General features: G+C 37.4%; 1 protein-coding gene across 1 annotated transcript in view; it reads right to left on the bottom strand.

The window, feature by feature from the left end:
• LOC137497030 (uncharacterized) overlaps positions 1 to 26,839 on the bottom strand; it is a 183,082-nt gene that overhangs the window by 22,592 nt on the left and 133,651 nt on the right. The window contains exons 48-56 of the mRNA XM_068225510.1: positions 23,815 to 24,027; positions 22,207 to 22,362; positions 21,161 to 21,281; positions 20,144 to 20,209; positions 16,337 to 16,527; positions 11,198 to 11,371; positions 7,120 to 7,271; positions 6,442 to 6,753; positions 4,080 to 4,230 (exon numbers count right to left, since the gene is read on the bottom strand). Of these exons, the coding sequence (XP_068081611.1) occupies positions 4,080 to 4,230; positions 6,442 to 6,753; positions 7,120 to 7,271; positions 11,198 to 11,371; positions 16,337 to 16,527; positions 20,144 to 20,209; positions 21,161 to 21,281; positions 22,207 to 22,362; positions 23,815 to 24,027 (1,536 nt within the window). The remainder of the gene's footprint in view (positions 1 to 4,079; positions 4,231 to 6,441; positions 6,754 to 7,119; positions 7,272 to 11,197; positions 11,372 to 16,336; positions 16,528 to 20,143; positions 20,210 to 21,160; positions 21,282 to 22,206; positions 22,363 to 23,814; positions 24,028 to 26,839) is intronic.

The raw sequence follows: 26,839 nt of genomic DNA, 5'->3' as shown, positions 1-26,839 counted from the left end.
TGGTCATTGTTCTGATGAGCACTGTCTTGCTGTTTAACACTGTTGAGCTATTGCTGTTTAGTTGTTCACTGTGTTTGACTGTGTGAATTACCGGACTGTCTCGAGAGTCAAACCAAGGAATAGTCATTGTGTGTTGTGTGGCCAGTTGTGCTGTGTTCAAACCCAGCTGTCTACTCGCAGCTGCTGTATGGAGTGACTGACTTGTGAGTGTAAGTGAAAGGACTGTCAATCAGGATTACTGGCGCCTGGACAAAACCAATGATCCAAGCTCCCTGCTGCGTGAAAAGAACAGAGACTTGTAAACAGCCAGCAATTTGTGAGTGTGGTCATTCATGGTTGAATGTGTATTTAGTGGGTCATCCTGAAATAAATTAGAGCGATAAAACAGATGGTGTTTTATTTGCAACAATATCATTATAGCAGCTTATTTGTAAACAAGAAAAAAGGAGAAGAAAAAGAAATAAACAAAATCCAGTTTAGAAATTCACCAAAAAAAAAATTATTCTTTATAAATAATTGAATCTGCTACCAATCACGATTTTTATTGAATCTTCTTCACAATGCATTTCAGAGTCTAGGCTCCATTGTCAGTTGGCAAAATGATGACATTCAATTGTTGCTCTATCTGATACACAACCATTTTCAAAGAGTATTAACCTATTTCATTTAACCTTTTACTGTCAAGCTTTGATGACCAGGCAAACGGTCTGGGTCAGGCTATTTTAAAGGAAGAAGCATTTTTACAGATACATTTTTACTGACACTATGAATGGAATATATATCTACCCCTTAGCCCTGTTTCCCGATACAGGGTCAGGGATGAGGTGAGATATTTTACAGTGCATTTTTACAGCCAGATGCCCTTCCTGATGCCAACCTCAGTTGAGAAGATAATGAAAATTAAATGAATCATGGTGGGTAAGGAAGCAAAAGGAATTGGCTGTGGCCTATGAATAGGAACTGTCCCGGCATTTGCTTGGATGTGCAAATGGGAAACAACAGAAAACCATTTTCAGGCCAGCCTACTGTGGGGTTCAAAGCCACTCACCTCCCGAATGCAGAGCTTGGCTCCATAAACGTAGCATGTTAATACGCATGGCTACTCTGCTCGGTGATACTAATACTGAAATATAAAACTGATGATTCTAGAACTGGCATCATCAAAATCATAAATAGTTAGAAAGAAAAATACGTATCTGATGAGGTGGTGACAATTCCTCATCAGATTCATCACTATCACTTTGTCTGACACTTTCTTATTGTTCATTATCATCCCCTATATATTCTCCATCTTCTTCAACGAAATATTGCTCTCCAAAATCACTATTTATGAAGAAAAATTCAATTTCTTCATCAACAAGAGATGAATGTATTCTTAAAGATGCTATGATGGCTACATAATAGAGGGAAAGATGTTTCACTCCAACAAAGCCAAAATAACATCAGATCGCTTTCAAAATATGCAAAATGGAGTGGTATATCTGCCATACAAAACTTCTTTGAACAATTCCATGGAAATTGAAAACATGACAATATATCCCGTACATATATGTGACCTGTTGCGTGGAAATGGACCCAAAGTTGGCAAAAGAAATTTTACAGCAGAGCTGATTTTATCCCTTTTGGATGTGTGTGTAAAATGGTGAGATAATTTTGAATAATTGTTACTTCATGTCCTGCCTCAATTGAGTGTTGTTATATATTTGAAGCTACAAATGCAATTGGGAAGTAGAAAAGCTACTAGCCGATGTTTCACTGCCTTGAAATATCCAGAATCAATGTCTTCAAAAGGGATGGGATATTTTCCTTTCGAAAGTAATACACCTGGAACAAATATTAAACTGCACTTTATTTTCTGAGACTTTTGTGAAATACTTTCATACCCATGACTTTCCTTTGGTAGTTATAATGTGTGCTAAAAATAACACATTCAATAAATTATGATCAGAAGGTTACAGATATTTCCTATCCACCATAAATTGTCAGCTGAGGCTCAAATGAAGTAACTGATTCTGCTGTCCACCCTATGGGTTGACTAGAGGAAATCAGACCTCTTACCAACTATCGTCCTGCTTGCATAAACATCTATTCTATGCACTGTGATTGGAAGTCCAAACTGCCTCCTGACTTGTCTGGCTGATCGAGACGTCATAGGGTGTTATCACTCTTAGTATGCTGTACGACATAAGAAGAATGCTAATTTTCCTTGAGAGGCTTTTCAGATGGATATCCTCTTCTTAAGACATTCACTTTTGTTTCCCATAGAGATGGAAATTAAATATTGTAATATAATAAAGTATCCTGTTTCAATGGAGTAAGCTATTCCAGAAATATTATGTTCCACCAGACCTTAATACAAAAGTAACTGTCCCAGCAGATCCAAGGGAAGGGAGTGTCTGATTGCCAAACCGATATCAGGATGATGATGACGAGGGGAGCAACTCGTTCACAATGTCTTTTCTATGGTACAGCAACGGTACAGCGTAGTTTAAGTAGCAATTGAAGGTCTAACTGCATTCCTTCCTCTATACTTCCAAGTTCAATGCATGGATAATTAGACAGCTGAATATTAAATGATAATAAGAAAAATGTTTAATACACATAGTACAGGACAAAGAGATGTTAACACATTAATAACGGGCTACATTAATTAACGTAGTTTTGTATTGGTGCGCAGGCGACCGGCTATGTAAATTAACATTTTCTCACATCGCTCCATTCTTGTGTGATTTTATCCTCTCTGCCGTTTATTAATCGAAACATTTAGTGCTGTTTACAAACCAAAGACTTTGTTGATTGGAATTTAGATAGATATATTCTTTCCTTGACAATGCTTTCGGCACAGGAAGTGTGGTTTCATAACACTCAGTACCGCGTGACCGAGTGTATTGTCAGGTGTCAGCATGGCACACTGTAGCAAAGACAGCTTGAACGATGATGAAATATTTGGAGAATTGCATGCTGATAGTTTATCTGATGTCCCTAGTGATTGCGAAAGTGTAAGTATTAGTGATTGTGAAGATGTGTGTCCGTCAACATTAAAATATACGCGTGGAAGTGAAAGTGCAACATTCAGTTCAGACAAGTCTGTTGATGGCGACACAATAATACGAGTGAAGATGCCAGTGATAGTAGTGACAGTGAGGTTGATGAATGGACAAATAAGGATGAAAACAGAGTCCTAGAAACATTTACAGGCCTCACTTATATGGTCAGTAATTCTGCAAGTATCCCGGAGGTAGTAGATTGTTTCCTAGGCGATGACTTGTTTCAGCTTCTTGTGGAACAATCAAATCTCTATTATGAACAAAATTCCGGGAGGTATAAAACCTCACCAAGTTTCAATAATTTATTTCATGTCATTTAAAAGTTACATGTATTTATATTTCATCCTACTTCTCGTGCTAGGTGTGCTTCTGTTGCCGGTCCACAGGAAAGAATGGAGTAGCGCGCGCCCGGACAACAATGTGTTAAGTGCAAAATGAAAATGGCCAACCAGACACCAACAGGATTTAAACCCGCAACCTCCCGATTTTGCATTGGATGCTCTACTGTTTGAGCTATGCTAGCCTACATTGTATTGTTCTCTTGGAAAGGATCTGAGCTGCATGTTTGACACTACTGTCAGCACAGCTGTAGAATGCATGCTGGTATGGTCGTGAAAATTAAACATTTACATAACAAGTAAAAAAAGGCTATTTTGACTAAGTCAGCTCCATCTGATTCAATTAATATACAGAGCCATTAGTATGTAAGAAACTTGTTCATTTATATATCATAAAATGGTATAACTTGTCCATTTGTACAGTCTACTAGAAATGGTAGAATTGCTATGTAATGAAAACTGGCTCAGTTGTTTCTGACATATTTATGGTACTTTCTACTACCAGTTCATCAATATCAGAATGGATACATCAAATTCATGTTTTATTCAGTAGCTAGTACTTCATCATTATGCCAAATGTCTAATAATATATTTGAATGAAGGCTTACATGGCTTAGAATACTACGACTGTGTAGTACAGGCACTAATGGAATTACATTCCTTTTTCTCAATGACAACAGATTGATAAACTTACCTGAACATACTTTTCCTGTTCCATTATAACCTGGTTTACATTCACATTTGAATTCACTTGTTTCCTTGACCAGCAAGCAATAAGCATTTGGATCACAGTGCATGTTAGGACCGTCCATTTCACAAGGGTTGATGCACTCAGCCATACTTGTCTGAAATACAAAAAGAATGCTACCTTAGAATTGCCAGTGAAAATACACTTACCAGCAAAATGGTGGAACACTTTCATTTCTTTTTGTAGTTTGTGGAGTGGGTTACTGTAGTCATGTCCTAGTTCGTGAACCATGGGCAATGGTTGAGTGGCCTAGTTTAAGTGGTCCTGAGAGTCGGGATACCAGTTGCTATGGAATGGGAATGGGCATCTCGGACATATTCTAAGTCATGGCCCTCCTTGTGCTCAGGCGGCTAGGACTATACAATCCGCTGGTGGTCTCTAACCTGTTAGATGAGAATCCTCACTGGGACTATGTGTAAGTTAGGGTAGCATCCTGCTTCACAGAATTTTCACCGAGCATACTTGGAAAGTTTTAAGTAAGCCTCAGACATATGGGAGTAATGGAGTCCCACTCCCCTTTTGACAGGAGAGGGACTCCTTGGAAACAACTTAGCAAACAAAATGGAATTGAAAGGGGAGCTATCAGTGTTAATGGGGCTTATGGAAGAAAGAAAGTAGAAATAGCTGAGTCAGCAAAGAGGATGTATCTGGATGTGTTAAGAGTTAATGATATTTGGGTAATGGGAGATAACGAGGAAGAGATAGGAGATTATAAAGTGTACTTGATCGGTGTTAAAAAGGGAAGGGCAGATTATGGGGTAGGAATGTACATCAGGAATACTATTGTATGCAACACAGTTTCTGTTAGGCACATAAATGAGCGAATGATGTGGGTAGATTTTGCAGTTGGAGGAATCAGGACAAGAATTGTCTTGGTGTATTCATCATGTGAGGGTGCAGATGAGGGTGAAGTTGACAAGTTTTATGAAGCATTGAGTGACATCATAGTCAGGGTTAACAGCAAGGATAGGTTAATGTTAATGGGCAATTTCAATGCAAGAGTTAAAAATAGATCTGAAGGATATGAAATGGTGATTTTTAAATGTGGGAGAGATATGGAAGCTAATAGGAATGGGAAGCGTTTGCTGGACTTTGGTGCTATTACAGGATTAGCAGTTATGAGTACATTCTTCAAGGCTACTCACCACTACACACGTGAGGGTAGGGACACTAGATCCATAATAGACTATATCTTAGCAGACTTTGAATTCAGGAACTCTATTAGGAATGTGAGGGTTTCTGCTGTGATGTGATCTTATTCCTCCAGTAATTTCCAATGAGACAATACAGTATTTGAAAACATAAAAAGTAACACTGGCTTTATGGGAAAGATATGAAGATATGATAATGATATTTATTAAAAAGGGTTTCAGAGTAAACATTAGGGAAGGTCTGGTGCAGAAAGTATTTAAAAAGTAACAATAAAAATGGTAATTATTTTTTAAAGACCCAATTCAGCAAAACAAGACTGTTTGAAATTGAAATTGGAAAGAGCTGGTATACCAGTACTATTTATGATGGCAATCAATGGTACGAGTGAAACATATGGAGATACAAAGAGCAACACATTTGCAGGTGATATTGCAATTTGGGGAAAAAATGGAAGGGAAATCTACGAACAGCTTAGTGGATAAATGGGAAGATTAAAGAACTGGAAATGTATATAAGTGTGAACAAAAGATACACAGTGTTATAGAAAGAAAGGAGCAATAAAATTATTGGAGATGATGATGTTGAAGTCATGGGAACTGAGACCTAGCATTTGCCGAGTAGCTCAGACAGTAGAGCACTGCCTATCTGAGCATAATTTGGCATATTGGTCATGGTTCAGTCCATAGGTATTTGAAGGTGCTCAAATATGTCAGCCTTGTGTCGGTAAATTTATTGGCATGTAAAAGAACTCATGTGAGACAAAATTTCAGCACCCCAGCATATCCAGAAAACATAAAAATTTAGTTAGTGGGACATAAAACATATAAAATAATAATAAAAAATTCAATATAGGCTAGTTAAGAACAGCATAAGGCAAAGGGATTGTATTGGAACATGAAAATAGTTGAAGAGAAAAGGAAATATTAAAGTGGACAAGAATCATATTTGTCTAAAGCTAGCTGCATCTGCATAAATAGAGATGATGATGCAACTTTGTCAAAGAAGTATGATCTTTATATTTTTCTCATATAGCTTAATTTACTGCTTGTATATTCTGTTGTTGCTGAAGAAACGTACCATAAACTGCATAAAAAAAGGGTACATGCTATTAGGTTTGCTCAGTTAATTCTTCTTTTAAACAAGATAATTTTCTTACCGCTGCTGTTCCTTTGGTGCTTGTATTAGGAGGACAGACAATACATGTAGTTTGTTGAGATTCAGGCTGATATGTGCCCTTGCTGCAAGCCATACAACTGTTCTGTGTGCCATTGAGGTATGTGCCAGGTGGGCATACGGGTAGAGAGCATTCTTCCACAGAAGCTGCACCAAGTTTGGGAGTAGTGCGGCCCAAAGGACAAGCCTGGCAGGCAGCTTGAACTCCCTGACTTCTGTATGTTCCACGAGGACAAGGTTCACACTTGCCTTCGATACCAAGCTGCATTCCTGAACCACATTCATCTCGGCATTCCTGTTGAACATATCTTTGGTTAGATAGACGATTAACAATAAATATTTGCTTCCTGAAATCAGGAGATTATTACACTCAACTTTAAAACAATTGACTTTTATACAGTTCACCTAGCTTGAAATGCAAAATAAAGAGCAAATGGCAGTAGCATCATTCACAAAGTAGAAGAAAATAGAAATGGGGAGTAATTTGTGAAACAAGGACTTCATACATACTACAGAATGGAAATAATACATTAAAAGTAAGTATTTTTACCCTTCATAACTGACTACTACTGCTGACATATTAACAGTAACTTACATCCAGTGTGGATAATTACCTTCAACTTTGTAATAAACTTGAACAGAATTAAGGTTAATAACTTACCTCTGGAGAAACGGCCTCTGTAGTGCGAGTTGTCTTCCCCAGACCACACAGGAGACAGTTAAAGCTTCCTTCACGTGGTTGGTAGAAACCATGTCCACAACTTCTACACAGTCCTGCTTCATCATCAAAGTATTTGCCTGCTGGGCAGCGCTCTGTAATAATTTAAAAATATCCAGTATTTAAGAACTTACTTTATGTCCCTAAAGGAAACAAATTAGTCTTTCCAAAGTTGCCAACTGATAAAAACAGGTACCAGTATAAATTGTTAACTTGAGGTGGAGGTAAAATAAAAACTTGCATGCTGCATCTAGATTAAGTGGGTTGGCAGTACAAATGAATTGCCAAATTCACAGAGAATTTGAAATTATTTTTAGGTACCTTTTTCTTGTACAGTTTGTCATAAAGAGAAGTTACTACAGTTTGGGTTTAATTATGATGGATGCTGGAGATGTGGAGATTGAGCTTTTACAGAATCAAGAACACTTTAATTTTTTTTTTTAAATTTTTTTTTGCTAATTGTTTTACGTCGCACCGACACAGATAGGTCTTATGGCGACGATGGGATGGGGAAGGGCTGGGAATGGGAAGGAAGTGGCCGTGGACTTAATTAAGGTACAGCCCCAGCATTTGCTTGGTGTGAAAATGGAAAACCACGGAAAACCATCTTCAGGGCTGCCGACAGTGGGGTTCAAACCTACTATCTCCCGAATACTGGATACTGGCCGCACTTAAGCGACTGCAGCTATCGAGATGATAGATGTTGATTCCCATAGGGAATCTGAAATAATTGTTCCAAATGAGTAAATTTATAATACCAATATAAATGGTCCGTTATTGGACATTATAAATTTTCCAGCTAACTCATTCCTGGTTGCCAGCGTTTCGCCCTCGTGTGCTAGGCTAGGTACCAACTGATGAGCCCAGCCTAGCACACGAGGGCGAAACGCTGGCAACCAGGAATGAGTTAGCTGGAAAATTTATAATGTCCAATAACGGACCATTTATATTGGTATTATATTGCAGCTATCGAGCTCGGTAATCAAGAAAACTGAGGTATTAATACACAGACCGCTTAAATGGCACCACTTCAGAAAGCCTACAACTGAGACCTTACAATTATTAAAACAGTTGTTTTGCAATAGAAAAATGTATGTTATAAAAAATAACATTCTGACACAGGCTTCTGTACTGTATTGGTTACCTACTTAAATTCATTAAATCAAAGCATCCAGTTGCTGCAACTTTAAGGAACTTTAGCAAATTGTGTTAATAAATTACCAGCCAGATTCCAAACATCTGACAATGAAAATATACATACAGTGTCAGCATTTGAGCCAAGATTCAGCTGCACAGTGTTTTTCCTACTGGTGAGTGTAACAGTCATTGCTGTGTGTTGGCAGAGTTCAGCAGCAGCGATGCAACCAAGCAACAGTATCATAATATCATGAACTATTTTAAGAAGTTTGTTACTTACCAAAGTTGTAAAAGGAGATGCTAAAACTGCCATATGTTTTTGCTTTAATAATTCAGTGGCCCATTAAAAAGAGTTGTAAGAAATTCTTGCTTGTTTTAAAAGATACCTATGGGAATTTTTTCGAGAATTTTCTAAATGATGATCAATATCAATATATTAGATTACAAACAACATCAATTTTTCTTCAGTGAGAACTCTATGCTGTCTGTTTAGTTTCTTAGGCTGAACCCATTGCCTGAAATTTATTATATTGTTGTAAGACCTAGAATTTTGATACCCAGAAAACTTCTTGAATGTTTTCTCGAAATCATGCTTGAACTTGATGAGCTGACTGAGTCAACACATTAATCATAAATAAACACTTTCTGTACAGTAGTAAACATATACTGAATCATAATAAACTCCATGATTTAATACACAAAACAGAACAGCACCCAACTCACAAACACGTCTTTTGATAGGTGTTCACTCACTAACAAGATTGCCTTGCATCAAAGGCTAGGACAGATATATGCCCACCTTGCATGTATTGAACTTAGCTGATGGCTGTCCTGTTGTCAAAAGGAAAAACATCGCACAGCTGGTTCTTACTGCAAAAACTTTAATTTTATAATAATACAGTATATGTATGGCATGCTCTTTAAAGCTGCGTTTTATTTTCACTGGATTATACCGTATAATCTGGAATACCACCTGTACTGTTTTTTTGAAAATATCACTTCCAAAATTGGGTGCGGGTCTTATTTAAAATTTTGGGAAATTTATCTTTCCGAATGCGCGTAAATCGGGCATCACCGCCAGCACGGCTTGGCAACAATGCCCTCTCCGCTCTCAGTATACGCTACTTCTGCGCTTGGCGTCAGTCTCACACATGTTCTCAGAGTATCATCATGAATTCCACAAAGCGTTTGCTATCTTTTACTGCGAGTGAGAAACTGAAAGTAGTTCGGGAAGCCGAAATTATTGGAAATCGTGCCACTGGTAGGAAATAAAATATTGATGAGTCGTGTATTCGTGACTGGATTTTAACGGCATGGAATCATATCCCTGGAGACCTCATACGGAAGAGCTTCAGGAAATGTAGCATTTCTAATGCTATGGATGCCAGCGATGACGACATTTTGTGGGAAGGTGATGGTGATGAAAGTTCCAAAGTTGGTACTGATGGTATACCTGCCAGGTATTCCAGTTTTACCATAAAATGTACGGATGTTGAGTGTGTTTTATGGTTGTACGGATGAACAACGTTGTACGGATTTTGAATATCCACGCTTGGTTTCACTTTCTGCGGTCAAATCGGATTTGTTTGACTTTCGATTGTAGCTGGTAATACGAGATGCAGTGTTTGAAATTCGACCGGTAAATGTATCGATTATCACCGTGCTTTTGTCACCTATTTGACCTCAACTACTACTTCATTCACTGAAATGTTCCCAAACAAGTAGCAGGCTGTGATTTTGAAGAAAGGATATCTGTGAAAAGTAGCAGGCTCTGAATTTATATATAACAACTTTAGTAACTGTGTCGTGCTTCATAGCAGCTGTGAAAGGCTTTGTCTGTGTGTGGGTGTGAGTAACATTGGCAGTAGTTCTGAAATTTGGGGAATTGTGTGACGACTTTGTAAGCGATTTAGTATTTTTAGTGATGTTCGTAATGAGTTCAACTAAGAAACCATATTATCAGTCTTTTAGGAAGGCATATTCTGCTTAATTTTCTTGTGTTATACGATCACAGAAAGTGTTCTCAGTGTTAAGTGGAAACGGACGAGCACTCATGAAGATGTAACCTTGTTTAAGTACTTAATTTCAGGGGTGTTCATAACATATATTTGACTTGTATTAGTAGTGTTTCTAATCTCCCTCCTTGCCAACCTTTTTCATTATGTCTCAAGACTTTGCGACGCATGGGTGTGTTAGAAACTTTCCGCTTTAGGATCTTCCGAATTTCTCTTTTTGAAAGTTGGCAGGTATGTGATGATGATGATGATGAATTAACTCATTGGATATCGTTCTGGAAATGTTCGTTAATTTTATTTGTATTTTCTAATCATTTGATGTGTGTTAGTAAAGATTGTAAATAATTTTAATTTTTTAAAAATTTTGTTCTTTCAAAATAAGGGTGCGGGTCTTATTTGGTGGCGGGTGGTATTCGAGATTATACGGTAATTCATATAAGAGCTAATAAATAATAATATTGCTTAATAAATACTGTAAGTGTAGCCCTTTCCAAAGATTAATTTAAAACTTTTGTCTCCTCAAAGACCAGAGCAATTGTTCCCATTGCTCCATGAGTTACTTAAATGTCACATTTGATTTAATAATAGAAAATATAACTTTATAGTCGTAATTTCTTCCTGGTGCTGACTTTGTTGATTTTATATTGCATTATGCAGATTATATTGCAGCCACTAACTTTTTTTACATTTTAACATGACCATACCCTTATTTAAGTTTATGGTAAATGCAGAATAAATAAATCTTTAATATCATATAAGGATTATTAAGTAGCCTATGTTGAAATAACACAGTTAAACAGGAAAATGAAAGCTAGTAAAAGCTATCTAGTGAATGGAATTACAACCACTGTTACAGTATGTTGCTATACCTTTGCAGTCAGATGCACTTCTTGCGCCAGGTGCCACAGTTACTCCTTGTCTACCTGCAATCACAGGGCATGCTGAACACTGCATCTGTCCTCCTTCACTCTGGTATGACCCAATTGGACAAGGAATGCAGGTCTGGGTTTCTGCATTGTAGAATGTACCCACAGCACATGGAACTGTTAAAAGAATAACATAAGAAATTATAATTTATTCATTCCTGTCCCTTATCTCAGTCAAAGATAAAAGACAATTAAAATAAAAGTGTTTACACCTAAACTGTAAATTCCTCTTATTTATTAAACTCTCTTATAAGTCTATGAATGACTGGAAATATTCATGTAATGAAAATATGTTGCATGCATTCCTAAGATACAAGAGTGAAAGGAATTTAGAAAGGCTCTTTCCTATCCCAGTATTATCAAAATTCTAACTTGTTTCTTTATGATGGCGATGATTACTTAATATTTCTCTCTTGTATCCTAGGAATTATTCAATGGACTCTCAGTGTTTTGTTTTAAGCCATGATTCAACTCAGTTTGAATCTATATTCTAGATATTTTAAGAACTGGGCTTACAATTATGAGGTTCTCAAAAGTTGAACATTTTTGTAATTCAGTAAGGTGACCATACATCCTGATTTTTTTGGGACAGCTATGAATTTTGATGCTCTGTCCTGGACTACATTTACAAGGAAATTTAGGACACTTACATGGCATATGCAAATTTAACCTGGTGTGGACATTTTTCATATCCTTCAATCTTTTTTAGATAAACAGTTAAGGTGACTAACTTCCTCAACAAAGAGGTTATCTACTTGTGGTTATGTACTGAATTTGATTCCCAGTAAGATCTAATAATAAGGTTAATGGCTTTACTAACTACTTTTTTTTAATGTTTTCGGAGAAGCCGAGGTGCTGGAATTTAGTCCCACAGGAGTTCTTTTACGTGCCAGTAAATCTACCAACATGAGGCTGATATACCGTATTTACTTGTGTATTAGACCCCCTCGCGTATTAGACCCCCCCTGGCTTTTCGAGACGAAGAAAATGAAAAATAAATCTTGCCTACAAGACCCCCAACGTAATTCATCAGAGAACGAGGACGATTCCGCTTCAAAGCGGGTACAAGTCTTCTTGCAGTCTGACATCACACAAATTTGTGAATAGTTTCGGCCGTATGCATTACGTAATGAAAACGCGTCGAATCCATGTGGTACATCTGTGTTTCATAGTTAAGAAATGTCCTCCTCTGTAGCTCTGATGACGTCGCACAAATAGATGAATAGGCCTAGCTTCGTGTCCAACCCACGCATTGCAAGCATGCATCAGTCATGCTATATGCCTGTGTTTTGTAGTTGATAATGTCCGTCGGCGTAATGATTAGCAAAATTAGTTGCTGTTTTCGGGGGTCTGACTTCGATTCCCGGTACCATACTGCCAGAGATTTACGAATGGCAGGAAGGTTGATATGCGGTAAAAGTGGTACATGTAACTCCCCTCCACTGGGGGGGGGGGGGGTGTGCACGTCTTAAAGGAGCTGTACCACCTCGGAATGAGGAAACGAGTTTACTTTAGTTGAGAAATATTCGCGGTTGTTGCTATTTATACAGCAGGCGAGATCATTAACAAAGGGGTCGTTTAATATGTCGTAACTCGGGCCAATATAGGTATATATTTGGAGAGAAGTAAGTTTAAAACATGATAAAAGCTATCCGATTAAAACTATTGTTTTACTCGCCAATGTACCTAACAAATAATAATAATAATAATAATAATAATAATAATAATAATAATAATAATAATAATAATAATAATAATAATAATTTTATGTCCCACGTACTTTAAACGATTTTTGGAGACGCCAAACAAAACATACTAGGGTACGCGTTAAAAAAAAGAGACAACGAACGTACGAAATTAAATATTATGATAATAAAAACTCATTACCGCCACACCTGTAGATATCCATAAATGTGGTATATTTTCCTGTTATTTGTTTTTATTTTTCACGTCGAACTTTTGGCACTATTGGGGCGATAATATACCTAACCTAAACAATGCGATCTGTCTTATCTCATGGACAGCTGTTTACGCAAATCCTGATGTGATAAATGTAGAGAACAAGCATGAAATATACTTAAAAAATAAGGGTCTGTGTTTCAACAGCCGCAGTTATCAAAATAATGTTTCCAGTTACTATGTATTACATTCGGAAGTACAACTCATAACATACGCTAGTTATCAGCTGATGGTTTGGCATGCCTTCTACAGCTCGGCTTTATTCGGATGGAGTGGCTTCTGCTACATATACACCAACTGGGAATATCAGAGACCATCTGGGAATAGATTTACACTGTTTAGACTATATATTCGGGAAAGAAATTATTTTTAAAAGGTTCAAAAAGACGGGACCTCGTATGTTCTTGATTGCAGTGCATGGTTGACGTGACTGGCAAGAGATAATACCAATATAATGGTCCGTTATTGGACATTATAAATTTTCCAGCTAACTCATTCCTGGTTGCCTGCGTTTCGCCCTCGTGTGCTAAGTTGGGCTCGTCAGTTGGTACCTAGCACACCTACCAAGATGCAAGGCTAGTGCATACCGTGGAGGCCACTGCATAGGCTACTTGAATCCACCAGCAGTGCCAATGCACTATGAGAGACTATGTCTCACTTCCAAAAATTGATGCCTGCCTGGCTATCAGATGATATAGATGTTGATTCCCATAGGGAACATGAAATATTTGTCCTGAATGAGTAAATGCGAAACGCAGGCAACCAAGAATGAGTTAGCTGGAAAATTTATAATGTCCAATAACGGACCATTATATTGGTATTATAAATTTACTCATTCAGGACAAATATTTCATGTTCCCTATGGGAATCAAGATCTATATCATGGCAAGAGATAGCAGTGAAGATGACATCACTTAGAATGCCGACACGCCGGTAGCAAGGCAGGAAAGTTGGCGGCGCAAGACGATAATTCAAATGAAAGCAGTGATCAGGTTTACTGTGTGCTAGGCCTACTGCTGAACTGACAGACACAAATAACTGGCCATTAAGTTCTTTATATTTAATTATATAACACGATACCCTTATCCCTTTCTTCTGCGGGATCGAGTATGAAGTGAGATGAATCTTTGTACCGAGTTTTTACGGCCGTATGCCCTTCCTGACGTCAGCCTCACCACAGGAATTAATGAGATGTAACAAATGACGTGATATGAATATCTAAAACGGACTTTTATATGTACCGTAGGCCTAAAAGTCGTGTTCACCATTTATTGTCTTTTTTACGTTTAGAAATACTGCCTTCCGAAGAAAGTAGCCAGTATAATTTAAATACATTCTAAGTTTATTAAACAATAGTACCTATAGAATGTTTACACATACAATTTATAGCTCTTTATAACCTAGAAGTCATGTGTTCGCTGCACAAAATTTTGAGGTTATCGCATATTGGACCCCCCTTTACTAATTTTGGCAGTAAAAGTGGGAAAAAAGGGGTCTAATACGCGAGTCAATACAGTATTTGAGCACCTTCAAATACCACCAAACTGAGCCAGGATCCAACCCAGCCAGATCTAGGATTTTAATTGTGGACTAAGGGCTGGAATGAAATTAACTCAGTTTATAATTCAAGAGGCAGCAGACCTGATTGTAGAAGCCAAGCAATAAGGCTAACCATGTGATACTCCAATATCTGTAGGCCATCCGGCTGGACAGATGTTGTCTTGGCAGGTCATGGTCCTTAATGGCAGTATACAGTACACAGTGAATCTTCTCCATATCACCACACCTTTAAGCCAACCACTGCTATTCCTGACCACTCTAATCTAACGTGGCATGATGTTCTCGTAAGATCAATGTATTTTCAACTGCTTTACAATAACCACACCTTTCTCTGACCAACAAATAAATTACGGTCATAAATCAAGAATATATTTCCATTCAGACAACCAGAAAACTGAGAAAAAATATTTTCCATGCAGTATAGTACATCCCTATACACCCTAACATCATGGAATGTCTGATTCTCATTGTCACTAGAGAACAGTGAGTGTGCATGAGAGAAAAAATCATGTTCTTTCAGGAGGAGCAAACACTGCATTATGAGCTCATTTGAATACCTATTTATTGGTATTATTTTGTCATACTGCATTTTTGAACCACAGCAATAATGATCACTTTCTGTTTTTTACTTTAATACATCATTCTGTCATATGAAGAATTTTGTTTCCTGGCAAATTTCTATTCCACTAAAAGAAATTTTGGTTTTTCACAGAGTAGTTCAAAACAAAGTGTGATATCAATTTTTAAAATTTTCTGTTTCAACAACATATTTCACTTGGCTCATCTAGTTGATTGCTTCAGTGCAAAATAGTCAATTTTGCTGTCCTTTTCTGCTTGCTCTATTTTTCTTCTGGTAGGCAATTTTTGTAGCTTTAGAGGCTTCAATAAATATGTAGGCAAATTTGGAAAAATATGAGGTACTGCACCAGGTTTTAAGCTCCACCTTAGTCTTGAAATTTCAACCTTATCATTATTTACAACAAATGAGTCAACTTTCACAATCAAATCATCTGAGAAATGAACCTGACAAAATATAGGACTTGTAAGCAAGACACTCACCCTTCCTGGGAATAGTCCTCTCTCACTTTGAAAACAGATTTTTGTCTCTGGGAGGTCTAAAGAAGTGATTTCCTGTGTATGAATCTTTACCATATCCATTTCTACATCCTGGCACAAAGCAGGACAGTATTACTGCTATGTATTTTTCACAAGCATGTTGCCCATAAGATTTACTAATCACTCACACACATTTTAAAATTAAAATAAACATGGTGTGAATATCAAGAGATACAAATTCATTCGTAAGTCCTCATACAAGACACAATGACATTTCAATTACACATTTTAGCATCCATATTACGCAGAATATCTGCAGATCAATAACACACTTTGTTTATTAAAACTATACAAAATACTGGGAGAAACTAACACACATTTTAACAACACAGTAATACAACTCCTTTAGCCAACAACAACAACAATCCCTATTCACTACCATAGCACACGTGGCGAGTGATCTTTCTCTTTTTTAGGCTATGCTATTAGAGAAGATATTCAACTTACCACAGTCTGGAGCCATGACCACTTGACCTTGAGGACAGGCATAGTCTGACTTGAGTTGTAAAGATGCAGGGTCAGGGACAGTATTAGGAAGAATGTCATGTACGTCAAATTGATCTTCTTCTAATATAAGTTTCTCCAGGAGTCTCTTAACATTGGAACGCTCATTTGTGTTGGAGTTGATAACAGGATCACTAAAAACAGAGTGATATACACTGTTATATGTACTTGGCAATGATGAAAAGTTACAAAATTTTATAGTTTCACTTTACTGAAAAATTCCTGTATGAGTAACGGAAAGAACACTTGAATATTTAGAATACTTAAGTATTTAAACAGAAATAAACAGAATGTTTATATCGGGTGTGATTTGATAGAATCTGATGATGTTCTTTCAAGAATTAAACATCATTCTATTTTAATTGTTTCTGTTTCAAGTTGCTACAGATTTTCTTTTTCAGGTATTTAAATTTACTGTATTATTCAAAATTAGTTTCGGCAGACTGAAGAACTTCACAATTAAAAATTAACTGAGTTAAAACTGGAAGAGATGGTTTCAGATATTACAAAAAATTAATAATAATAAGAAGAAAGAGGCCAAGAGGACGACCCTGAAAGAGACAGATACGCTTAGGGAGTGCATAGAAAAGAGGGGAGGAAAACTAGAAGATGTACACAAGAAAGGAAAGGAGAAGTTGAGAGACAGGCAACGATGGAGGTCCTTGATTCACAACCTGACCCAGGAAGCTGGAAATGGGAAAAGAAGAAGAAGAAGATGAAGAGTTTTCTTGAAAATGAACTAGTAAGTCTAAGAATATTGTAAGTTTACAAAGTTATATTTTGTGATAAAGTAACACAAAGTAATATTCAATAACTTGTTAATCTTTATCTAATGATGTATCTAGTTCTAGCAAGTTCTCTAAAAATTGTCAAGGTTATTCCAAATTCTCATTTGAGATTTCACATTCTTCATTCTTGAAAAATACTACTCACATTTGAAATATAGAATAAATCTCAATACACTTCCTTTTGGAGCAACTACAGGTCAAATGGCTCTTTTATACATGTCAGCTCTCACTTTGCTCTTACATACTAGCTTTCAGTACCATAGTATTTGTAACCTTTGAAAAGCTGTGCAGTATGTTTTCTTCATTAAACAAATTCATTCATTCTCATTAATACAACTTTAGACATTTTCTACTCAGTGTGTTTTTCTTCATTGTCCACATCTAAGTGAACATAACTATTAGATATTTCCACAGAGGGAGGTATCTTTCAAGGCATTTCAATTTAATTGCAAGGAAACCTATTTTTCTCAACCTAGAGCAACTAAGTGGAGCTAAAATGATTTACCTTCTTAAAAAAAAAAAAAAAAAAAATGCACAACAGAACAACATAATGTATGTCTTTTGGATTTTTGCCATGTAAAATGAGACCTATAATGGAAAACTTTGGCTTTTTGTAAAGAATTTGCTTTGCTGTCTGTTCTAATCATGCTGAGAGCTTTGAATTATATTTCACCATTTCTGTATTGATGAAATGATACCCTCATTCTCCATTGGATAGCTCAGTTCATAAAGAGACATAGTTAGTGTTTCAATATTTGCATGAAAGTATGATATTTCTTTGACAATGAGTCAGGAGGATATACAGAGTTGAATATAACAAGAGCAAATAGCTAATAAGAAAGAGAAAAACGACATCATGATGAACAGAAACAAGAGTTACAATCTTCTTCTTCCTGACATTTTACCCAATTTACTGCGGTCGGCATTTCATGTGGATTTGGCTGAATTTTACAGCCAAATGCCTTTCCTGGTGCCAACCTCATGTGGAGGGATGTATTCAATATTGCATGTTTCTGTGGTGGTTGGCAGTGTGATGTGGTGTATGTAGATGAAAAGTAGTGTTCAAAGATGAACACAAACACCCAGTCTGCAAGCCAGAGGAATTAAACATACATAGTTAAAATCCTTGGCCTGCTGTAAATTGGACCTGGGGCCTCTGAATCAAAGGCCAGTATGTTGACCATTCAGCCAAGGAGCTGGACAGTTACTCTGTACATTGTTGGACAAGCATATTTTGTACACCTTATGAGTACCGGTACTAAAATGTATGTATGTATGTATGTATGTATGTATGTATGTATGTATGTATGTATGTATGTATGTATGTATGTATGTATGTATGTATGTACTGTATGTATGTATGTATGTATGTATGTATGTATGTATGTATGTATGTATGTATGTATGTAGGCTATGTATGTTTGTTTACCCCTTAGTCTAGTTTCCTCATATGGGGCCAGAGATGAGGTGAGACGATATTTTACGGCAGGCTTTTATGGCACTTCCTGACACCAATCTCAGTTGAAGAAATTAAAAAAATTGATGGTGAATGAAATTGGCAATGGAGGTGGAAGGAACTGTTTGTGCCCTATGAATAGGAATGGTCCCAGCATTTACTTGGAAGTGGTAATAGGAAACCACAGGAAGCTATTCACAGGGCAGCCAATGGTGGGGTTCAAACTCACTCGCCTCCCGCATGCTGAGTTTGGCTCCATAACCGTAGCATGTTAACGTGTGCAACCACTCTGCTCTATATGGGTACTAAAATATAAACATATACCTCTAGCCCAGGCACTCTGTATTGTTCTGTATACAGCAGTGCATAGTGAGCCATCTAGTGATAACTGAGAATATCTATTCATAACAGAATAGTGGTGAAATTTGATTCAAATCTTTCAGCATCCATGGAACAGTGTAGTTTACTTCTGAAGAGCAATGCAAAATCTTCATGAAACATAACATTTTCCAGCAGATTGTCTCATTTCACATGGTATGAACACAAAAGACTAGGATGGCTAGTACTCTGGGCCATGAAACTATAAATTAAGAAAACATGCACACATGCAAAACCTGTAATTCATTTATTAGTAGAAATCAGCTAAAACTTTCTTATGCTTACCCCATGTGTATCTAAGGTTGCTAGAGCCATCTTGGCTCATATTGGCTTTTGGCCAGGAGTTTCAGATTTGATGCCCTTCATGGTGCTGATAATGATGGTGATAATTGTTTTAAGAGGATGTAAACTGACTGTTGTTTTACGAGGCCCAAGAGGAAGTAAAAAACAAGGCAGCTTACTAAGACTAATGACATTAATGTTTGGCCCCTAAAACAACAATCATCATCATTCTCTTCTGTTAGAAGAAATCAGCTGGTACACAAAAACCTGGTTTCCCTTGAACCTGCTAGCAACCCCCAGGGGCTTTCATCTTGGGAACATGGGTTGGTGACCATGGAGCCCTTAGCTGAGTCAGGCATTGCTTCCACTTGTTAGTACCAGCCTCCTTAGATTCATCTTTTTTATCTGACTTCACTTGGTACTCTCGATTTCTTTCAACCCTAGTGGTGCAGGGAGTATTTCATTTTCATGCCCTTCATGATCATTCTCTTTCTTTTTAAACCAATAACTTCAGTCTTTGAAAGATCAGAATTTTGAAGACCTCTTCCACTTCTTCCTATGAAATAAGTTAAGAGAGGATGGTTGTTCTATTGTACTTCCTCTTAAAATAATAATTACCACCACCACCAATCTGCTAGCATTGTCAATTATCACAAACAGGGGAAGCTAGGACTTCATTTATGAGCCAAAGAAAATATTCTAGGGATCATGGTTGAAGATCCCTGCCAAAGATTATAATAAGTATCTCCAGAAGAAGTATAAATCAGTGTAATGCGTCATCACATGCAGTGACATAATCAAGTGACTACATGTTCATGCTCATGCAACTGTGTGAAAGATGCTTACTTGACAGCTGGGAATGATATCTCAACGCTGTAGGTGTCGCTTGCTTGGCGAGACTGTCTTCCCAGCCTATGAAAGCCAGAAGAAGTTACATGCAGTGCTACATTACAAGTGAATCAACAACATACTCAAGTAAAGTTATTGCTTCCATTGGATGAACACTTAAAAGTTGTATATTTTTCTTTATCTAATTAACAATTTCTTAAGAAATGGTCTGAAACATACTCTTGCATACTAAAATTCCACCATTTAGAATTTACTGTTTTCAATGATAGTTTAGCTTGCAATGAAGTATATAATTTATAATGATATGTTCCCAGGTATGAACTTCCAAAATATTTTAATTTACTCCAGTGTTAAATTTAAAGTTGTTCCAATGGAAACAATGCCAAATATGAATTATCATGCAGGATATGCTACAGCTACTAGTGCATTACAACTAAGCAGTGATTCTAAAACATACTGATATATAGATATAAGAGAGAATAATTAGTCCTTGAATGTACTGTTCTACTGTATGATATAAATCCATTTGTATTTTAAAAAACATTTTTATTTTAGGTACATCAATACTAAGGAGTAATATCTGTTTTGAATAGTGCTCAGTTTTGTCCAGGAAACTTTTCCCTGCCTAATAATCAAAGAAAAGATGAATATAGACAGTCAAGCTGTTTCTGTATATTTCATATAAAATATCACACCATTAATCATAAACTTGCACAGTTTCACTTTACAACACAACCTCTAATTTTAACTTTTCTAGAACTCCAAGTACAAAACTTAATTTGAACAGAAAATGTGTTATTTGTTCTTTCATGAGAAAGTAATCACAAAATTATCCTATAAAAACAGAACAGTCAAAATTCAAAGGATAACACTGAATGTATCAATAGGCATTATTGAATTTTAGGAAGTCCTATAGCCCATAACTTAAGTTATTGGATAATTCTAAGTAATACTGTGAATCCAAATATGTTGCTAAGCTACATGCAGAATGAAACATTAAAAATAATAACGTACTTATCTACAGGAACACTAGCATCCAAACTGTAAGTTCCACCCTCTTCTTTCACTTCCCTTACTGGACGAGAACGATGGTCACACTTCACATCAATGTTCAGATCTTTGCATTCACGAGTACCTGTCCAAATAGCATTCCATTTTATTAGTTCAAATACCAATACATTTATTCCATTCAGTGGAAGTCTTATTAAATGATCCAGTTATATAATGTTAGCAGAAGATATAAAATGTATATTTAATCATAAATTTAAAAGAAAGATATCTGAAAATACAGAGAAGTCTTTCATCGATTAGTCATTCTGACAGGCTGAATAATGTTAAATTAATGGTTTTAATCTCATTTCTACTCTTCTTAATGAAAATGAAAACCTACAACCTGTTTTCCAGTCAATGACCGGGTCAGGGATGTAATGAGAGAAGCAGATATAGGCTATTAGTACGATGGGGTCGCCACTCCCAAAGTGATTTATTAATGACTGACAGATGCAATGAAATGAGAATGGAGAGTGTTGCTGGAATGAAAGATGACAGGGAAAACCAGAGTACATGTAATTAATCTCATAATAGAACCGTATTGAGGACAATATATTAAAATTATAAAATCCTTTTAATAACAACCACCTACTCAATACATTATATTACTCATTGAATTATAAAATAATCATGAGGTGTCTTAAATAAAGGAACATGTTTCGTTCGACATAGCGAACATCATCAGCCTTAATTTACAAAGATTAGGTCAGGGCCCTGAACTGAATGATAAAAATTGTTAAAAGAGTGACAAAGCCATAATAAAAAGTAAAATGATAACATTAGACATGAAATTAATATGCTTTCATAAGCTTAATAACTAATTCACTAGAGTACCCGAAGAAAAACCTGTTCCGCCTCCGCTTTGTTCAGCACAAATCTCACATGGAGTGACCGGGATTTGAACCACGGTATCCAGCGGTGAGAGGCCGACGGGCTGCCGTCTGACCCACGGAGGCTCACTCTTCTTAATATACTGTAATATCCCACCTGAAATACCATTCTGAACTTACCTTCCACAGAATAGGAACAGAAGTTCCAGTCTCTATTCAGTGCATTGACTGCATTGCGGACTTTCTGTTTAAGAACCACTTGACCAGCACCATTACACAGGATAGATGTTGGGAATAGCATGCTAATCTTGAAAACCCTTTGTGCTGGTTGTGAAGCTGAAATAGATGGATATGCATCATAGAATATACAAGAGTGGCACTATCAACATTTAAATGTGGGCATAGTCATTTTTATAAACCCTTCAAGTTTGCAAGAAATCACTATAAGTGAGATTATTGTAAATAGAGAGGAACATAGAAATAAATAGATGTCCAATATGTTAAGAAACACCTAGAAAGATTTTATTAATTAGAAATATACTCAATGGGTAAGGAAAGTGATTGAAATCATTTATATATTTTTCCTAACAAGTATTTTAAAACACTACATCACTTTGTAAAATAGATGAGAAATAAAAATTCATCTTTGCAGGCATCAGGAATGTAACAGTACACTCCTGAAGATGTCTCGTTCTCTTATTTCAGTTAAGTTTATTTTACATTTTATTTTTAGGATCTTCCTCAAATTAGTGCTTTGCAATTTAGTGTATTTATTTCAATTTAATAACATTGTGATTGTGTCCGTCATTGTAAGACCATGGGAGGAGCAAGTTAGCCTGGTCCCGGACATGAGTGACATCACCAAACTAGGGCCCCATCCACTCCCTCTTTCAACTGAAACAGACTGTTTAGGATCATTGTTTTCAAAACAGATTGTTGAGTCTACAATTAGGGCTTCAGAGACATATACTCTCCAGTCAGGAATGGGCCAGCAGTGCAAAGCCAGCCCTCTCTGCCACCACGCTGTCACTGCCCAGTCCTCTCAATGGAGGCATACTGGCAGTGTGAGAAAGAACCAGAAGAAGAAACCAGATCATTCAGATTTGAGAGGACTCTAGGGGCTTCTCCTTTTGCAATGTATCTGGAGGGGTGGGCCCGATGAGCTCGAGGTGTTCAGTTTAAGTTCAGTCAGAGAATCAGTGTTGTTGAAGAGTGCTGCTGTGGAACACTGGGTCAGTCAGTGGACAGTGAAAGCTGAGTGCTGTCAGGGTACACACATCCTCTTCCACTTCTTTCTCCCTCTTTCTCTCTGTGCATGCTTGATTCTTTTAGTTTGTAAGCAAACGAGTGAACAACTAGTGTGACTGAGCAGAGAGAGCATGAAGGATATGTCTTGATGGGCATTACTGAATCTTAGGAAGTCCTACGGCCCATAACTTAGTAATTCTAAGTAAACATACTGTGAATCCAAATATGTTGTTAAGCTACATACAGAATGAAACAGATTAAAAATAATATAAGAAATGTTCATTCTTTTAGGTGTGTTGAATTAGGTACCAAGAGCTTCTTGACAACATAGCATTTCACCATCAAAGTCTCCAATTTTGTCTACTAAAGGGTCAACTTAAGTCTTTAACCTCTGCATTATTGAGAATATTGAAGATATTTTTCCCATGTACAATTTAAAATAGCTAGGCTACTTAGCCATCGAGGTAAACATTGATAAATCTTATGTATCTCATATCAATGCATGATCAGTTGCATGAAATAAATATTATAATATTTTACCTGAACATGCAGGGTAAACCATAGGAAGGCTTGGATTACTTGTAGGCCTCCAAAATCCCTCTGCACCACATGTGTAGAACCTTGGCACTTCTTGGGAGAACCTCAGACCAGCATTACAAGAGATCTCACACACTTTAAACTGGCCTCCTGATCCCCAGTCCTTGCACATCTGAGTTCCACCAATTGGATCAGCCAGTTCAGGACAGAATTCAGCTGAAAGTACAAATATACAAATTATTATTGTTTCTACAAAACATCCTTTGTAAAATATGGTAGATATTTGAGACTCAGGTCAAATGGACTGTACTGCTATTGACCTTTCCAAGGCTTTTGATAGGGTAGATCATAGGACACTGCAGATAAAAATGAGGGCTATTAGACCACACAAAAGAGTTTATATTAATTAATTACAAATGGTAAAATTTTCAGGTATTATCTGTTGATAGATGTTATCTTTTTCCAGTATTTTCTAAATTTACATTATACTGAATTACTTTTGACAGATTGAAGAACCATACAGTTATAAATTAACCAAGTCAAAACTAAAGAAAAATGGCTTCCATTCTTAAAAAAAGACAAATGAGTGATTGAAAGGATGGCTACATTTCTAGAACATATACTGCTGGAAAATAAAACATGCAACATCCTCAAGGACTGAGTTCAGTGATACCAGGGTATAATATGAGCATACTGAGGAGTAGTTGTGTTAGTGGTTCATCTGTCATGAACACTGGCGACCAGATGGCACTCAGGAGGCCCGTCGTGCGCACTCTGTTTTGACTCCCCAGGCAGTAATTGTGCTGAGATCACAGGTGAACAGTGTTTGCTTCATTTCAGGGTACAACCATGCCCCAACTACAGTTCGTGCTCCTGTTAAACAAGAGCAGCCATTTGAACGGGGTCGCATTGTGGGCCTGTAGGGAGTTGGATGGACATATTGATGGATTGCTGCACATGTTGGGCACAATGTATCAGTGGTGTGTCTCTGCTTTCAGTAGTGGTCTGTGGAACATTCCCACACCCATAGACCAAGCTCCGGACGTCTGCATAGTACAGATGCATGTCAAGATCGATGCATTGTGCGAGCAGCGGTGGCCGACCAAACATCATCCAGGAACAAAATCTGGTCACATGTTGCACCTACTGTGTCACCAAGGACCACTGGGAATTGTCTGTTTGCAGCAGGATTACAATTGTGTGTGCAACTGGCCAGGCTATCACTGACACCACAATACCACCAAGCACGGCTACTCTGGTGTCACGAAAGAGTCGACTGGAGAGGGGAATGGTGCTCTGTTGTCTATAGTGATGAGAGTAGGTTCTGTCTGTATGCAAGTGATGAACATACACATGTACAGCATAGACCTGGTGAGCGGCCTATTCCAGAGTGTATTTGCCCACGACACTCAGGTCCCACCCCCAGGCTTGATGGTGTGGAGGGCCATCAGTTACAACTCGTGGTCACAGTTGGTGTTTCTGCAGGGTAATGTAATCAGTGCCTCTAAATTGCACACGTTGTTGTCCCCATGCTACTGCCATTTCTTCAACAGGAAGGTGATATGCTTTTTCAGCAGAACAATGCATGTCCACATAAGTTGCTGCAACCCAGCATGCTCTATGTGGTGTACAACAATTGCCCTGGCCAACAAGATCGCTGGATTTTTCACCAATTGAACACGTATGGGACATGATGAAGTGGGAACTTACGCTTTCTCCAGAGCCTGCAAGAATCATTCCCGAACTGCATCAAAAGGTGCAATATGCTTGGGACAATCTGTCGCAGGATGCCATTCGGCACCTTTATGATCGTTTGCATGCACAAATACATACCTGCACTGTTATCAGAGGGGTATACTGTGACTGTTTGGGCACCCTTTACTGACATGTGTGTTTCACTTAGTTTAAAATTGTGCCGTGCGGTTAGAGGCGCGCGGCTGTGAGCTTGCATCCGGGAGACAGTGGGTTCGAATCCCACTGTCGGCAGCCCTGAAGATGGTTTTCCGTGGTTTCCCATTTTCACACCAGGAAAATGCTGGGGCTGTACCTTAATTAAGGCCATGGCTGCTTCCTTCCAACTCCTAGGTTTTCCTATCCCATCGTAGCCATAAGACCTATCTGTGTCGGTGCGACATAAAGCCAGTAGCAAAGAAAAACTCTATGATGTAAAATGTAATTTTAATTTACTTTTAATGATTTATTTTATCAGCACAATTTTATCAGTGTAATCACCCACTGAAAAAATTAAAAGTTAGCATCAATGCATAATAATCCAGGCAAACTGGAGTAAATATGGCTCCTCACCAGTTTTCTCCATCACTCCACCCAGTCTTCATTCATCTCTTTGTTCCGGTCCAGGTTGCATTACAATATAATGTTCATAACCTGAACCATACATCATAATCTAATTCTGCAATTTTTTTAGTGATCTTCCTTCATTCATCCCTTTAATAATGCCAAACTATATCAGTGAATTATTTATTGTGGTATGACAATACAGGAAAACATGTGAACTTAGTTATTCCTTCAGAACTGTCACACCGGGCGAGTTGGCCATGCAGTTAGGGGAGCGCAGCTGTGAGCTTGCATCCGTGAGATAGTGGGTTTGACCCCCCACTGTAGGCAGCTCTGAAGATGGTTTTCCGTGGTTTCCCATTTTCACACCAGGCAAATGCTGGGGCTGTACCTTAATGCCACATTTTGCTTCCTTCCCACTCCTAGGCCTTGCCTATCCCATCGTTGCTGTAAGACCTATGTATGTCGGTGCAACATAAAGCAAATTGTAGGAAACGGAAAAAAAAGACCTGCCACACAGCAGAGTATTCTGGATTCTAGATAAGACTGTCTGCTCAAAAAAGTAAATTGTGCAAAGAAAATATTTTCTTTTGGAATGATTCTTCAAAAATTGAGGTTTTATTTTTATTTTGGAATATTCTCTATTTAACTATCACATTTATATTCCATATCCAATTAGTGATGAAAGTATGATCAAACAATACCTACAGAAATAACTGATTTTCCTGTCAAA

This window comes from Anabrus simplex, chromosome 1 (genome assembly GCF_040414725.1).
Source record: "Anabrus simplex isolate iqAnaSimp1 chromosome 1, ASM4041472v1, whole genome shotgun sequence".
NCBI classification, from domain to species: domain Eukaryota; kingdom Metazoa; phylum Arthropoda; class Insecta; order Orthoptera; family Tettigoniidae; genus Anabrus; species Anabrus simplex.
Note: the sequence above shows the minus strand (reverse complement) of the source record. Positions and strands in the feature narration are given on the sequence as shown.